The 17,534-nt window shown below is 44.8% G+C and overlaps 2 protein-coding genes and 1 long non-coding RNA gene across 3 annotated transcripts; 1 reads left to right on the top strand and 2 right to left on the bottom strand.

Annotated features, from left to right (window-relative positions):
- Positions 1 to 657: 657 nt before the first annotated feature.
- LOC135606108 (uncharacterized) lies at positions 658 to 5,071 on the bottom strand. Its single transcript, XR_010484681.1, has 4 exons — positions 4,130 to 5,071; positions 3,795 to 3,989; positions 2,604 to 3,244; positions 658 to 2,273 (listed from the first exon to the last, which is right to left on the bottom strand). It is a non-coding gene; the product is annotated as an uncharacterized LOC135606108 (long non-coding RNA).
- A 4,242-nt stretch (positions 5,072 to 9,313) lies between these two features.
- Positions 9,314 to 10,427, top strand: LOC135612999 (dof zinc finger protein DOF1.6-like). The gene has a single exon (XM_065109872.1). The coding sequence runs from the start codon at positions 9,466 to 9,468 to the stop codon at positions 10,162 to 10,164; it is 699 nt and encodes a 232-aa protein (XP_064965944.1). The 5' UTR covers positions 9,314 to 9,465; the 3' UTR covers positions 10,165 to 10,427.
- Positions 10,428 to 10,965: 538 nt separating this feature from the next.
- LOC135606103 (serine/threonine-protein kinase SAPK10-like) lies at positions 10,966 to 17,186 on the bottom strand. Its single transcript, XM_065096907.1, has 9 exons — positions 16,586 to 17,186; positions 14,908 to 14,982; positions 14,719 to 14,820; positions 14,581 to 14,634; positions 14,397 to 14,489; positions 14,158 to 14,250; positions 12,291 to 12,395; positions 12,121 to 12,219; positions 10,966 to 11,542 (listed from the first exon to the last, which is right to left on the bottom strand). Exons 1-9 carry the CDS (start codon positions 16,760 to 16,762, stop codon positions 11,243 to 11,245), a joined length of 1,098 nt encoding a protein of 365 aa, XP_064952979.1. The 5' UTR covers positions 16,763 to 17,186; the 3' UTR covers positions 10,966 to 11,242.
- Between the last annotated feature and the right edge of the window lie 348 nt (positions 17,187 to 17,534).

A 17,534-nucleotide genomic window follows, 5' to 3' on the forward strand; every position in this document is an offset into this window, starting at 1 on the left:
GTAAAAGAGCATAACAAGGAAAGACAAGTCTGGTAACAAACAAATGAGCTCATTGTTTACAGTGTCAAGAACAACAAGAATAGGATGCTCATTGACTTATCAAACTGCCACATCACTCTCATCAACCAATCCATCATGGGATGTGTACTGTAGTGGTCCTCTTTCCACCTCTTGTGGTTTGGTTATAAGTCAATCAATCACCTGCTCTACATTGAGTTAATGTGGTGCAGCCTAAAGCACTGGCAAGTTATTCTAGATTCTCATCTTTGTTTCTCTACATCTTAGCCCCCTTGTTCTTCACTGTTTATGGAGACTACTCTGTGATCAAGATGTTGGGATTGGCCTTTGGTTTCCTTCCATTAGGAGCAAATTAGTATAGTTCTATCTACATCTTATGTCATTCATTATCTTACCTCCAATAAGGGAAATGATTGAGTTGAATCACTGAACATCATACTGAGTACAGACTATTACTCAATGATAGAATTAAAAGATTCATATAGCATACTGTAAAAACTGCAATTTCTTTGTAGAACTTCTATAACCCATTAGTTGCATATCATAAACAAATGCCAAACATGATTGATTACTCATGAGAGAAAAAATCATTAGAAGTTCCATGAAACTTCCTAAAATGACAAGTCTGACAGTGCTACTTGTTTCTCTAATAAACATCATGAACAAACAAATGGTCGGTGTAGGATTGAGACAATTATATTTTCAAATGCTAATGAAACAAGGTCAAGCATGATCTTCAATGTCATCATGATGTCAAAGTGAAACTTTCTTTGAAATTTGTTACCATAAGATAATATATCCTAATCAAACAGAAGCTTAGATTGGACCACACTCATCAACACTATCAATTTGGTCGCCATCATTCCAGCAAATCATTATCGCCTCCTATGGAAAACACTTTGACAACTATTTATGAAAAGAAGGGTCCTGTAATTTGACCAGGAGCTGGATAAGAAGCCATCTATCTCATTGGGGAGGAGTCATGTGGAAGTCAGGCTGTGTTTAGAACATTGACATTGGAGATGTTGGCAGGTCAGCACAGGAAGATTTCAGCTACTCAATCTTCCATTCAAACCAAAATCTTTCTGCTACCAGCAAAAAAGTCAATCCATGAGATTTTTATATGTTTTTCTGTTAACATAGCCTCCTCTATCTCTATCTTCTTTCAGATAGATTCTCTCTTGTCTTCTTTTTCCTGTTGACCAAAGGCACTTAATTGTCTTCTTCTTGTCAAGTAGCACAAGCCTCAAGCAACAAAAAGTTGACATGGGAAATGCCCTCCCCCCTTTGCCCTCTTGCAAGCAAGCAGTTCAGATGTAAACAAATGAATGTGGCTTTAATAGTCATTCTGCTGTGTTTAAGGTAGGCTTTGTTCTCACAGAACCCAAAAAATGCAGTCAATGCTTGAAATGACTGCAGTAAAACTTTGGTGGGAGCATTACACATGTTCTTTATCTGATGCCACAAAGAAATTACCTGAGCCTTACCTCTGTTTGTTGCAGTAAACTTCCATCTGAATAGTATCCACTGATTTCACATGAAAAGAATGGTCTGTTGATGAATCAATCACATTTCTAGTCATGGAGAACAATACACGATCACTAGAACTGGCATGGCCTTGCAGTAACTTCCACCTGGTAGTTTCTTTCCGCACTGTGACACCTTATTTTTCCCTCATCAATGCATGCATGGAGAGAGGTGTGCACAGTGCATCAAATTTGTCTGTCAAAAACTTTATACACTTGGAGGACTACCCACCTGTCACATCCCAAGGACAACCCCACCGCCATGGATTATTGATGTGTCTCGAGAGTGGACTTTGGAGTTCTTCACATCCCCTTATCATTTGTTGTTATCTGTTGTGCAAATAGCTGATGTCCACCTCTGAAGCATTGACTAAACCTGTGCACTGTGCGCTTCCAATGCCTCATTTCCGAAGCAAACGGTGGCGTCAGCGCATGGCTTGCAGCGTTGAAGAAAGAAGCAGCCAAAACTTATGATACTGTTCTCTATAGTCCCAATGCACCCTTTTGGGGTTCCCCGCTTGCTTTCTTCTTTAGAGACCAAAACAAAGCTTTAGTTGGTTCATAGTCTACTAATAAAAGATTTGGCCCACTTGGACAATATTTAGTGGATGTGCTTTATGGATCAATCAAGAGGTGTCATCTTTATCTCAGATGGAGCTCAGACCCCATCTCTTTCCCTCATGTCCCTCTTGTTCTTTTCCAGTGATGATTAGGGCCAAGAGGTTTAGCCTAAAAGAAAAAAAGCAATAAGTTCAGGACAAAGAAAAAGAGAAAAAAAAGATAAATATATGATGACAGATTTTTCCTTTGAGAAAATAAAAACAGAACAGTTGTTTGATAATAAAAATCAGAATTTGTAGTTAAAGACTAATCATGCAAGAGAAGATAGATGAACAGCATAAAGTTGGTGATACTGAGAATAAAATAAGCTCAGGAGAATTGTTCAGAGAATTTTGTTCTGAGCTAAAAGAAAAAAGAAAAAACTCATGAACAATTCAATAAATTTTGGTGGAGTCAAGAACCTTGCTTGTTTGATTCAAATAAACTTATAAACTGCACCTGATTGCATTCTTGGTTGATGCTGGAACAGTGCAGTGGTATATCTTGGACTCTGACTCAAAACTGAGGATCATGGACCTAGGTTTCTGAGCTACAAAATAAAGTAGCCTTATTGCCTACTCCATTCAGGCACAAGCCTCCCAGGTGATTGGCTGAGCTCCTCAAGATTGCTTGTTTATGTCCCCCAAAGACTGAGGCAGTTGGTTGAATGTAATTGTTAGGATGCACTTTGTGCCCCACCAGAAAGTCTGGAAAAGAGAAATTTCATCATTAGATCTTCAGAGATGATGAACTGAAAGCTTTACAAAGGCAAGCCACTAAATCAATCTTCCCTTCTTGAATTCAGTTCAATGGTCAGATATCTGAAGCAGAAGTCACCCCAGTACATTGGACGCTTGCATACTGTGCCTGCAAGAAAGTATCAGTCTTTCATAACCTTTTTTGAGGGTTCCATTATCATCCTTGTTCTCAGTGAAACTGAAATTTCCATTTGATTGCTGAACTGCTACATGCTTCACTCGGAAGATTTCATAATACATGCCTAGTCTGGAGGTTTCATTGCCCCGCATATTCCCATCTGGATTGATACTGCAGCAGCAGAAAACCTACCATTGCTTCTACATGTCGTTTTGTTGTCAAACCTGTTATGTTCAATTATGAAGTGTTAACTTTAATCTTACAGAATAATGCACAATCTTCAGGACTTCAGATTGGACCATACTAAAAGATATTTCACTTATCTACAATTGTATATGCATCATAAAATAATTTCATAAATGAAACTATAGGTGGCAGACTGGCAGTGACACAAAAAGAATATAATGGTGTTTACAAGATGAATAGGCCAATAATACACTCTCCAGTTCAAGTTCATAGGTAACTGAGGCCCATGGTCCCTCTTTAAGGGTATGTGCTACCCCCAAGCTTACTAGTTCATGGGCAAACTCTTGCATGAAGTTCTAAACCCCTCACGATTTGTCTCTCCTTCATGCAAAGAATATTTACCCACGTAAGATTGTAACTTGAACAGCACTGAGATATAATACAAACATCCACATAAAATCCAACATGTGGAGGATAAAATCCAAAGCTCAGGAGATTGCAACACGAACATGCCCTGAAAAATGATAACTTTGTTGTTTAAGCGTTCGTATGAACATGCTGTAGCCCATAGAAGCGTCATGTTCTTACTTGTTCGTGTATTCAACTCCATATTGGATGTTCTCCGAGCGTGCTAGATCTTTCAATTCTCTCTGCTCGACACTTGGAGATGATGACTCCTATAGCCGTCAGAGGGCTTATTTGATCTCGAAGCAATGTGGACCTGGATTAGGACATTCAATTCTTAAGATGCCAGTTCTACTCTGCCATTACCTGCATCAAGAACTGTCAGAAGATGTGGAAAAGCTTGTGAGTTAGGCTGGTGGGATCGAGTTCACCACGATAATGCCGAAGAGGAAGGAATACGAAGTCCGACAACCCAAAGCAGTCAGCACAGGAACTCAAAGAGAGGCCTTTTCATGTACCTGGTCAATGGCAGAAGAACGTGAGGAAGCAGAGGAGGCCAGTAAGCCGGATTCTTTTTTTCACCAGGCCAACTTGGCAGAAAGGGATGATTCCTGCCTCGTATTCGCATGTCCCAGAGCATGAGATTGATTGAGTTGTTTCTGGTGCTCGACAGCTGATCTTTGTTGGCTCAATTCTCTCAAAAACCCAACTTTGGAGGAGAAGCCAAGACCTGTAATTCTGAGGAACGAATCTTCCACCTTGTGAAATGGTGGATCGCTTCCGGCTATTCCGTCTTTCTTCATTTTCCCGTTCCCTTTTACTTCAGAAACAATAGGCAATCAATCGGATCGGTGGCGATCATTGTGGCCAGCTGCAGCATTTTGGTCGCAACATTTGCCACCAATGCTTATATACTTCTGAGGTTGTGATGGCAACAATAAGAATCGATCCTATATCAAAATGATTGGTTGCATGAGTGCGGTAATCAATCGCATCACCAGATGTAATAACCGCAACACGAGGATTCGTAGCTCTCGATGCGACAGCGGCGCGATGGTCAGGAAGCAGAAGCATGCCTTTCGGCGCACGCAGGGGGACGATGAAAGAGACGTATCCAGAAAAGGCCACGACAAGGGCGCTGCCTTGGAACTCGAGGCCACCGTCCACCACCCGGCGACGGCCGACACGCGTCGGTTCCCCGCCTCCACAGGCGAGGGAGCACGAGCGGTCCGGTCGGGGCAAGCTGTCCTCGGGAACCGGGGCGGTGCGCCGGCCAATGCCCTGCCCGGCCCGGCCCGGCCCCGGCGGCGCGATCGAGGAACCAACCCGTGAGCGTGTTGAAGGGAGTGGGTGGCCATGGCGCCCATCGGCCTCGTCACGCCGTACCGCATCGCATCGCGATCCATCAGCAGTGATTCCCCTCATCGAGCTCGGCGCATTCCCTAATCCTCCTCCGTCTCGCCTCAATTATTACCGTGTTGGGGTCCCATGACCTCGCTCTCGTTTCAGCACAGCCATGCCATTTATCAAAAAGGTCCCTTGAAGTATTTTAATAAAGATTATATGGATAATTTACCAAAGAAAACCCCCAATCTTTTAATATTTTTTTAATCTTACCCATGAATATTATAAGAGTATAAACGAGAAAAAACTATGTCCCACATCAAGCATTCATGAAATCGTATCAGAATCTGTAACGGAGGATGTTCTTCTACCACAAAATCTCTTCGTGGTGTGGGAAACAACCTTAAGCCGTGGCTTCGGGGTCGACGCGACTCAGTTCAGGTCCGGATGACGGAGATCTTCCCAGGACGACCTTCGAGTCTGCTAAGGTGGCCGAGCACGATGGTCCGATCGGAGCGGGGTCACCGTTTTTTCCGGGAGGGGCTCCTCGCTTGGACGCGCAGTGAGAGACCACCGTCTTCACACCTGCATACAAGTCGGGTCGGGAAGCTCGACCCGACCCCTCCGACGATCAAGTTAGAAGATAGTGGAGGGGGAATTCTTTAGCTAAGTTGTCCTCTCCCTTTCGTCCACCCCACTCTCCCGATGAACGAGAGGGTATTTATAGGGAAGGTTACCGTTGTTTGATGTGCCTACCCGCAAGGGGCAGAATCGTACTTCTGGTAGCGTCTGACACCGTCGTTGGCGTGGCGTGAGGGGTCGAGCCTGAGCAGGGCGTTAATGCGCATCGGTTGGCGTTCTGGTCCGTTTGACCAAATGGGTCGATCGAGGTGTCTAGGGTAGCTGACGTCAGCCGAGTCTTATTGTAATTATTATCCTCATCATATTCCCTCCCGAAAAGAAGCTATGCGTCGGTCGTTGTAACGGGAGTCCGAGGCATGGCTTCAACTTTCAGTATTTGTTCTTGCCGGGCGTTTGTCGGGGGTGTGGGGATTATGGAGTTTAGTAAGGAAGGTTGCGTTTGTCGGGGGTGTGGGGATTATGGAGTTTAGTAAGGAAGGTTGTGTGCACAGTAGTGACCCCGGGTAGCGTGCAGCCGAGGAGCACAACGCAGGCGGGCAGGCCGCGCAGGTGTGGTCTCAAGCAGCGTGCGGCCGAGGAGCACGACGCAGGCGGGCTGGCCGCGTAGGTGTGGTCTCGGGCAACATGGAGCCGAGGAGCACAACGTAGGCGGGCTGACCGCGCAGGTGTGGTCTCGGGCAACATGGAGCCGAGGAGCACGACGCAGGCGGGCTGGCCGCGCAGGTGTGGTCTCGGGCAGCGTGCTGCTGAGGAGCACGACGCAGGTGGGCTGACCGCGCAGGTGTGGTCTCGGGCAACATGGAGCCGAGGAGCACGATGCAGGCGGGCAGGCCGCGCAGGTGTAGTCTCGGGCAACATGCGGTTGAGGAGCACGACGTAGGCGGATCGACCGCGCATGTGTGTAGATACAAAGGGGGTTAGGTCGGGGCTAACCGCGAGCCGGGAGGCGATCAGGTAGATACTGAACCTTCACTCGGAAGAGACTGAGGCAGGGCCTAGATTTATTTTCACGAGGACTACATCGGATAGCCACCGCGGGTGCTTGACCTCTTCTATGGAGCCCACTGCCAAAAGTTGTCCCTTCTCCTCACGGCCACCCAGGCCTCCGCCGCGATGTACTGGTTAGCCCGCTGGAGCATCTCTGGCACCGTGGTGGGGGGTCGCTCCACGAGGGACCGGAGGAATCTGGAAGGTCGCAGGCCTATCATAAACACCTGCATTAACAGAGAGGGATGAGCGTCCGACAACCTCCGGATTTGTATTGTAAAGCGATTCACAAATTAGGAGAGAGGTTCGTCCTCCCTTTTGTTGAGTCCGACGAGCAGTGCCACGGATAGTTTCGGTTGGGTGTAGGCCAAGAAGTTAAGCTCGAAGTCTTTGACGAGCTGATCAAAGGAGGCGATCGTCTCGGTCTTTAGACCGCAGTACCATGTGCGGGCTGGCCCCCTCAGAGTCGTGGGAAACACCCTGCACATCAAAGCGTCAGAGGTTCCATACAGTGCCATTTGGGCACGAAAAGCGGCTACATGGTCATCTGGGTCGGTGGCGCCGTCATATGCGTCCAAGGAGGGGAGCCAAAAGTTCGGGGGGACTGTCTAATCTTGTATCTCGGATGTGAACGGAGATCCCTGATGTGCGTCCTCTCCAAGCTCTCCCTTTGACCTGTGAACCTCCTTCTCCATTTTGTCGAGCCGCTGACTGATAAAGCGCAGCTAGGCTCGTAGGAAGTCCATTGAATCCGAAGACAATGCCTCGGGTTCTCGGCGGCCGCTCGGATTTGCCATCACTCGATCTCCGAGTGGGGTCGGTCGGACCCGAGGCGAAGTGGGGAGCTCCGGAAGTGTCGTGTGGGTCCGAACGGGCGGCTCGTGTTGTCGCCATGGTTGGATTGCAGGCGGGTGTGCCAGATGAGAAACGAGCGGGATAATGGTTTGCACCATACCCATCAAAGCTCGGACTTGATGAGCGAGGTCCTGAAATGCCTCAGACGACACGGGCGAGGGGTCGGCGGGGGCGCCGTTGGGCGGCGACAGGCCTGGGTCGTTGAATATCCGCCAATAGCGCTTTGAGGTCGTGGCAGTGTGTTCGTCATGATGATCTCCGTGAGAGGGATGTTCCCCTGAGGCTCCAGTCGGGTGCAACCTCTCAGCTGCGGGCTCATTGGAGCCGCTCGTGTGATCACCCGACATTCCGGGCCCTCCTTCTAGTGCCACTATGGTATGGGAAACAACCTTAAGTCGTGGCCTCGAGGCCGACGCGGCTCGGTTCGGGTCCGGATGACGGGGATCTTCCCGGGACGGCCTTGAGTCCGTTGAGGTGGTCGAGCGCGATGGTCCGATCGGAATGGGGTCACCATTTCTTCCGGGAGGGGCTCCTCGCCTGGACGCGCAGTGAGAGGCTACCGTCTTCACACCTGCACACAGGTCAGTTCGGGAAGCTCGACCCGATCCCTCCGACGATCAAATTAGAAGATAGTGGAGGGAGAATTCTTTAGCTAAGTTGTCCTCTCCCTTTCGTCCCCTCCCACTCTCCCGATGAACGAGAGGGTATTTATAGGGAAGGTTACCGCTGTTTGATGTGCTTGCTCGCAGGAGGCAGAATCATACTTCTGGTAGCGTCTGACATCGTCGTTGGCGTGGCATGAGGGGTCGAGCCTGAGCAGGGCGTTAATGCGCCTCGGCTGGCGTTCTGATCCGTTTGACCAGGTGGGTCGATCGAGGTGTGAGACGTCATCTGGAGCAGCTGATGTCAGCCGAGTCTTATCATAATTATTATCCTCGTCGTTAGGTTTTATTTTGAGCTCAATGCACTTGAACGTATGCATCTCCTTGATGCGTCCAAGCTTTACATGTTGATGTTCATGGAGATATATATGATGAGAGAGAGAGAGAGAGAGAAAGAAAGAAAAAGGACGAGCAGAATCGGCAGTGGGAAGGAGTAAAAGAGAAGAGACAGAGAGACATATTTGTCGAACACTGTTGCGACACTGTTTAGTTCAACAGTGACAGAGGACTGGTTTTGAGTTGATGATCAGACTGATGCATTCGTCCTCGCGCAGAAGGTTTCTCGTCTCCTCCCCCTGCTACCGTATCCATGCCAACGTACCAGTAGAGAGGAGCTCCTCCCTCGATCCATCATGTCAGAAAATTCCAAATGCTAGCAGCCAAAGTTGCAGCAGCAGCAGCGGTCAATGGCGCCTGGTCTCGCAGGCAGGCACTCGGTCAGCGGCTCCAGCGTGCCAGTCGGCTACTGGAAACCCCGCCGGGGCCGCGAGAATCCTGTGGCCAATGCAGCACCAGGCTACACATGACCCCACAGGGCTTAGCTCCAGGAGGCCAGCTTCCCCTCCCCTCAGAGATGCTTACCGCAGTATACCACTGTCGATTCCTGGCTACAGATTTGGTACATGCTGCATCAAGAACGGAGTGCGGTGTCGATATTGTGTAATCTGCTCTCCAAACCTCGCACTGTTGTGAAACTGTTCTCGTTCAGAGCTGAAGGACTTGAAGGTATGTCTGTGAGAGAGAGAGAGATGGAACACCAAAAGAGCCAAAAGTTCTGAGAGCCAAGAGAGCAGCTTCTGATCACTGCAAATGAGGCGCCCCCCCCCCCCCCCCCTCTTGAACTCAGCCTTTGGAGCCACTCCGTACAGACCAAGACAACGACGTGGAATATGTTGATCTCTTTCTTCATCGCACCTTCCCAGAGGACTCTCCTTCCCTGTCTATATAAATTAACAACGCCAACTTCGCCACTCGAAAACCCTGAGAGCTATTAAGCCTCCGCATACATACATAGTAGACACGCACGAAACCGCTACGTGAGAGTTCGATCCTTGCTCCGGGAGAATTTGGTGGGGGAAAGCAGGATGCCGGTGGAGTCTGGCGAGGGACGGCGGCGTCCGGCGGAGGGAGAGCTGCCGGCGGTGGCGGCGACAGCGAAGGAGCGGTGCCCACGGTGCGAGTCGCGGGACACCAAGTTCTGCTACTACAACAACTATAACATGTCGCAGCCGCGCCACTTCTGCAAGTCGTGCCGCCGGTACTGGACCCTCGGCGGCTCCCTCCGCAACGTCCCCATCGGCGGCGCCTCCCGCAAGCGTCTCCGCCCCTCCCCGTCCCCCTCCACCGCGGCCGCCTTGAGGCCCGGCCTCGCCCTGCCGGCCCTCTCCGCGCCACCGCCCCCCTCAGCACCAGAACTCGTGGCCGCCCCTGACGGGCCACCACCGCCCAGCCACGGTTCGCTGATCCCCGGCGGCCAGGTCCAGGCAGGGCTCCTGGGGCTGGACGAGCCGTTCCTCCCCGGCCGGGCCGGTTTCGGGCTCGGCCTGGGGCTGGGGCTCGGGTGCAGCGCCAGGGCCGCGGAGGAGATGGGGTTTGGGCTGGGGTCCACCCTGCTGTGGCCCCACTCCCTGCTCGACGAGCCCGGGGACGCGTGGCGAGTGGGGGCCGGCGTCAGTGGTGGCGACTGCTTCGCCGCTCCGGGACCCGCCACCTCCGCGTGGACGGACCTCGCGATCTCCGCTCCAGCGGATGGTGGCGCCGCGCCGGCGAGGGAGTTCCGCTAGCGAGACGGCTGAAGACGATGACATTCCCGTGAATATTGTGTGTTGGAGGCCTGTCCAGTTTTGGTTTCTCTTTAGACGGCCCACGTTTTCCGTTGTTCGCAGGTGTCTCCGATGTACCGCTATGCTTTGCTTTTAGAAAACACCCCCTCAATGCTCTCTCTCTCTCTCTCTCTCTGTCTCGTGCGCCATTGTCCGCTTCTGTCAGCTTTTAATGTTGATTGTGTTGATCATGTAGAATTAGATAATATTCATCATTCGGGTCTCGGATCAGAGAGTTAAATGGTTAGTTTTGTGCTTGTTAACCCTTACCGAGTCTGGTCTACAATTAACGTTATTATTATTTTTAATAAAACGTTATTATTTTATCTATAGTAGTAATGCCTTTTAATATTTTTAAATTTATTTTTCAAAAAAACTTGAAGAGAACGATTATCAAACTATTAAGCATGCTGGAGTAACATAAAAAATTTACTTAAAATAAATATAAAAAATGTATTTTCTTGACTAAAGTATTTTTCTAGAAAACAAATGAAACATTCTATTCATCCCACGACCATTACATTTGATACATCATATGCAAAGCTGCAGTGATTGCAAAAAGTGTAGACCCAATAATTCCGGCTACATGAAATCCGATGTAAATGCATTTAAGCGAAAATTAAATTCAGGTCGAACAATGAACAGCAGCACTTGTCTGCAGGTAAAACTCGTTACCTACCATATTGACTCGTCTGCCAACAATACACTCACTAAATGAGGTGTGTCTATAAGATCAAGAAGGGCAGCATATGGCCGACTTCATGAAAAACCATAGTAACAGAGTACCAATTACTTAGCTATTAGTAGATAATAAATAGCAATCCCAGAAGATAATATACAACTATAATTGGTATGCAGGAACGCACTGGGCCCAACAAACTGCGGTCAAGGTTGTATGCATTTGCTTTAATACAAGTCCCTTGAGATGAGGAAAGATGAGAACTGGGATTTGATACCTCGCGTGAGCAAAAGGACCACAACGAACATCTTACTCCCCCATATAGCTCAAGATGGTTAGTGTGCTGATCCAACCACAAGTTTACATGGCATAAATCATCTCTCCGCTACTGTCGACATCAAGATCAGGATCAGAGTCCAAATCCTCCATATCATCATAATCATCATCAATGTCAAGACCATCTGTCAGGTACTGATTGAGTCCACGAGTGCCAGCTGCAGGTATGGTTGCCTCAGCTAAGATCTGCATTATCTCATCAATGGTTTGCATTGGTTGATCAGGCTCCTCGTACTGGTTGCTCATCCTGTTGTCATCCATCAGATCTGCAGGAAGGTTCCTCAAGAACCACTCGTGGTTGCGTATCTCGGGAATTGTAATTCTCTGTGGATTAACGTAATCAACATATGGCAAATAGTGAACCAAATATCAAATACATAAGATCCACAGTAAGAATTCTATCCCTCGATGAACCGAGTAATTGTCACAAAATCAGATTCAAGTCTCAGGATAGTATTCCTCCAGAGATGCATTAGATATATCTTAACTACGAAAAGACAATCGTCTGGTTGGTAAAAACAAAACGGCCCAATGCAAGTCAATTCCTGGGACAATTTCCCAATAACATAATTATATCCTCCCTACCTGGAACAAAAATTTGTTCCGTTCACTTCCTTGTATGCTCATGGCCCCGATTATCATTTTGTCCCATTTCAAAAACCTTGGCACCCTTGAAGAAAGACCTTCTTACTTATGACATATAGTACTAACAAGTTAATTTTTGTTTAACCAGAACACTAGTTCTATAACTAATGGGAAAGAAATGGCAGGTTTTGTGATTAGAAAGTCATTCTGTTATATTATTTTTCCTCAAAATGCAACTGAAGATTAGTCTTTTTGTAGTACATGCTTGAAGTTGTCATTTGGTCTTAATGACTACTTTCTGAGCATAAAGTGCTTACAGTGGCAGGATTGGCAACAAAAATTCTTGAGATTAGCTGTCGACACTCCGTAGATACATAAATATAGTCTGGAATTGAGTACTGAACAGTCAATATACGCTGCAACAGACAGTAGGTAGGTCAGTTAGATAATGCAATGTTCAGACAATAAAGCATTAAGAAACCATTACCTCTAATGTCTTTCGAAAATTTTTAGGCTCTTCTGGATCCTCAAAAGGATATGCGCCAACTAACATTACATATAAAGTAACTCCACAAGACCACACATCAGCGATCTACAAAAGTCTTACAAGTGTTATAAGGTATAGCACCAAAATAGTAACATGAAATGTGGTTACAAATATGGAAAAACAGTTACATGATTTGAGGTGATCTGTAAAATTTTATGTGAAGTCACGACAAAACTAGTGAAAAAATTCTATTACAAAGCAACAATACATGCATTTACCTCTGATTCTTACAACTGATACTAAGATATAGGACACTAATTTTCTGTACAAATTAGAGTTGCTTTGATTGTCTCATCTTTTGTTTAGTGTCCAGTAACCAATATGTACAGACAACCAAATAGGACTCTTAATGTCAAGTAGTTCACAGCCCTTATCCAACCTAACTGATCAACTGGTCAGAGTTACTACAGCACATTATGCTGCAGCCACCATGACATCCATGAATAGTACCTTTAAATTATATCCTCATATATATGAACCTAAACCAATCAAAGTCGGGCAAAATCCCAAAACATACAAAGTACAACATGATTCGGATTAAAAGACACATGGTAAACACCTATTGGACTAAAAAAAACCATACATCTGCATAAAAAAGAACTCAAAAACTAATGATGAAATTAATCCATAAACACAACAAATATGAAAATCTAAGACCACCTTTATTTGGATCCAGTCTAAAATCTAATAAGACTAAAATTGAACTTGGACTTGAAATGTGATCTCATATCCTATCTTCCCCTTTTTTATCAGCCTTTTTAATCTCTTCAAAGGTACCCAAGTCCTTGGATTCCCCATCATAAACTACCATCCAAACCTTCACCCACCCTAAGTGATATCTCAGATTCTCCCATACATACTAGATCTTTTTACCCCTCCTCTTACCCTGCCACCCCTATTTTCTAATCCACGATTCCTAAAATGTAACTCTTCTTGGCCATCACTAGTTATGGATATTTTTCTTTATCAAGAAAACAAACACTTTGATGAATATGACATGAAGTTGTATAAACGAGCAATTAGGACTCCTATGCAAAATGTAGCAGAAGCATCCTCTTTTCATTTTCGTACCCCTGATGAAATCATCATCATTAAGTTATAGAAATAAGAAATTATTATTCACCACAAAATGTGGCAAATAACAGTTTCATTAGCATAAACAGTAAGATCAATACTGTTTGTTTAAATAATTTATTTCTCCCTTTTGAACTAGAGCACCACATTCATGATAAACGCCTTCCAATTCAGCATGTTCACTTAAAAGGCACATGATAAACCAAGCATAATTGTATTATTGGGTTGTAATATAGGGTTTTAATCATAAATATTGAGTTCATCCTTCAAGGAATGAAGAATCCATCTTCCAATGCAGCTTATATAAGAGTATACTCCTTTTTCTGAAAGTTAAGCTTTGGAAGTCAGCATAGAAGATCCTATTATTAAACCAGCAAGTGAACTGCAAGGGATAAACCAAATTTGGATGAAAAAAGAAACGGACAACTAAAAACAATAGTACCATGTGGACAAATATCTCAATAGTTGTTTTAGGACAAATTGTTAAGTCAGAATGGGATAATTTAACAGGAGCCAAATATTTTAATAGGCTTTTTAGGTCTGACTCCATGTATATGATAGGAAAAGCATCACAGCATTTCTAGACGCACATCAAGTTAAAAGATCTGATAACATAATGGCATTACTAGCGATAAAAAAGCAGACCGTTTGAATGCTATGTAAACCTCATCATTATTCAGTATGGAACTAGAATAAACATGATGACAAGGAATGCTATGTAAGAAAAATATACCTTGCCGTCGTATTCCTTCTTGTGTAGCACTTCAGGAGCAATGTATGCAGGAGTTCCAACAGTCGACTTTGGTTGTGAATGCAGAACCGATGACTGAAAATGCAGCATGCTAGTAACTTAGTTATATAAGGAAGCTAAATGTTTTGGAAAAACAAAGGAGGGTATTTAAATGTGTGAATCGTCTTTTGTTTAGAAAATTCTAGCTACCTACTTCGTAATAACCTAACACTAATTTTTACCTTGGAATATCCAAAATCACATATCTTCAGACGTGGTGCAGTACTTCCATCTAGTAAGGTGTTCTCCAGCTTTAAGTCACGATGGCATACTTGCTTGACAATAAGAGACCCACAAACAAAATAAGTCAAACATAGAAGACAGATTTTTCTTTTTAACATACCATAGAATTTTTTTTTAACATACCATAGAATGACAGTAGCTGACTCCTGATATTAGTTGCTGGAAGAAGAATCGTGCCTTCAAGGAAGAATGCACAAAGTTGGGACCAGTTTAACCATAAAACAGATATTCTGAAAGAGTAAAAATAAGGTAAACTAGAACCTCATCCTCGCTGAAACGTCCAGCATTGCAGATACGCTCGAAAAGCTCGCCACCAGAGGCATATTCCATTACAATAGCAAGATGGGTTGGAGTTAAAATAACCTAAGGAAATTGCAGCAGCATAAACAGATGAAAAATTACCAATTATTTCCTAAAAGCAAGAAGATATGCCTTTGGACATGAAGTTACCTCTTTGAACCTGATGATATTTGGATGCCTCAAAGATCTGTGGTTAATTATCTCTCTTTGAACATTTTCATCTATCTGTACAAGAAAATAGAGACCAATTAAGACGTCATCATTAACATAGTTGTGTGAATGTAGTAGTGTGTCTGACTACTTCTATCTCAAGTTCAATGTTACTCTCGTCATAGTGCAGCTAACCAAACAGATAGACATAACGAAAAAAAAGAAGAAAAACCTTAGTAATGTTGCCAAATCACCAATGCCCCTAGATTATACACTATATTGCCCTGTGTTTTTGCTTCCTTGGCAAGTTAGATGACAAACTATGGTGGTTTATGGAGTCTCTACCCAATATACCTAATACCTCTTCAAAGATAGAAAATAAGTGCTAGCACAGAAGTTGAACATATGTGATTCCCCAACAGCAGCTATTCAATGTACATGATGCTTTTAACATGATACGGAGAGAGTCAAACAAATCATGTGAACTTCAACACAACAAAGATCATACAAGAAGGACAATAAAAATTACCATGAACATGGTTTTATCTATCAAATGGGACGTCAAAAATGAAGCCCCAAAACCACTAGTGCTATTAGCAAACATCATGAGATCTTCAGAATAGAAAACTCTTCAAGGAATTGACAAGGGTAGAAGCCAATAAGCTTAGAAAAGGATTCTGATATCGTAATGCTCTACTTATTTTCAAATAATATTGCATCCTATATTTCCATAAAGACTGGAGATTAAAATTGCCCTCTAAAATGCATTCATTCAAAGATCTAAAATGCAACAAATGAAAAATGAAAAAGGATAACAGAAAAGGGTGGAATTAAATAGATATTAACACCTAGAACATTTCAAGTCTCGACTACATCAACAAGAAAAATCTGGATTGCACTCTGGCCAAACAGATCAACATAGATATACATGTATATAAACATATCTTCCTCAATATTTGGGCTGAAATTCCAAGACCAATAATATTAAACAGAAAAAAATGTCCTATTCAAGATAGAAGACAATCAGAGTAACTCAAGCACAAAATGTAAATGGTCCAAAACCTAAATAATGCCCAATGGTAAAAAAAAGAAGAAGAAACTTTCACGGATACAAGAAAGAACTCTATGACAAAATAATGTTATGTTCGAAAATTTTCTTATCCAGACAAAGAGTGGAAAAGGATATAGACAGGCATAAAATTCTCATTCTGAATGTAGTGTTGGGTGGTAGATTACATTAAAGGCAATGGCAACTCCATTTATGCCATAATCAACAATATAGAAAGACTACACCAAGTACCAATGGCGCCAAAGTGTTATAACTGACTTAATTGATAGAGGAATTATCTGAATTAGAGATGATAACATGTTAAATTATCTGAATTAAGAAGCCCCCAATCTAGAAGAAGAGAGTTTACCATCGACTAAGTTCTTACTAGAGAATATGCATCGAGCTAGGATATAATCAACCACTAAATGTATAAAAAAGCATCGAAGGATAGGCTTTCTAACATCAAATAACTAAAAATAGAAATTTGAAGAGAAGATATTCAGGTTTTGGGCATATCCGAACCACAATTCTTGAAGTCAACTGAATTGAATGAAAAAATAATAAACATAGGAACTTTATATGTCAAACCAACCAAATAGAAAACCCACATACGGGCGACCAACCGACCTTCTCGCCTCTCTCGATGTACTTGACGGCCACCAGCTCCCTGGTCTGCTTGTCCCTCATTAGCCTGGCTATCCCGAAGTTCCCCGAACCGATGTCCCTCACTAGCTCGTACCGGTCGCTGTCGTGCATTATCGGCATATCCATGGCCGAACCGATCGTCACCGCCGCCCGATCCATGCCGTCGCGCCGCTCTCACATCAACCTCCTCCCCCAAGCCCAATCAAATACTCCCGGGGCCAGCGCTCCGCTCCGATCGTGGCGCGACGAGGGCCACTCGCCCCGATCGGTTGCGTAAAGAGACAGCTAACGAGGCGAGCGCGTCCGCCTCCGTGACCAGTCCGATCCCGTGTTCGATCGATCGCTGTGGAGCTCGACTCAATTCCCACTTCCTCTAGCCTTTCCGATCGCTTTCGCTGTCGCCACAGTCAGGGTTTTGGGATCCGGGCGGTGGGGAGTCGAGGGCAACGAGGGGGGCGAGAGCTCGCGTTACCTCGCTTACTTTCGCCGTTACCGTGAACACAAAGAAACGGAGGGAGGAAGAGGCGATGGCAAACCGCCATACCACGCTTCCGACCGCGGGGGATCAAAGGATCACCGTTACTTCTTTGATCAGACGGTGAAGGTTTACGATGGCTTTTCCCGATCAATTGCCAAGCGTGTGTTCCTTATAATTTAAAAGAAGAATTAAAAAGTGAAGGCATCTCCCGGCATGAGCATGTGGACCCCACACAACTAAATATTTGCCACCATTCACTAACAACAGCATTTGCCGTTTTTATTAGTTTATATATCAGTATGATCTGATCACAGTCAAAGCAAAGTAGGCAGAGAGGGTAATTTGTTGAATAATATGAAAACATAAAATGGCTTTAAAAATTTTATGGAATGAAGAACACCATATACATGGATTATAATTATTAAGTTATATAGGGAAATTAGATGATATATG

This window comes from Musa acuminata, chromosome BXJ1-2 (genome assembly GCF_036884655.1).
Source record: "Musa acuminata AAA Group cultivar baxijiao chromosome BXJ1-2, Cavendish_Baxijiao_AAA, whole genome shotgun sequence".
NCBI classification, from domain to species: Eukaryota; Viridiplantae; Streptophyta; class Magnoliopsida; order Zingiberales; family Musaceae; genus Musa; species Musa acuminata.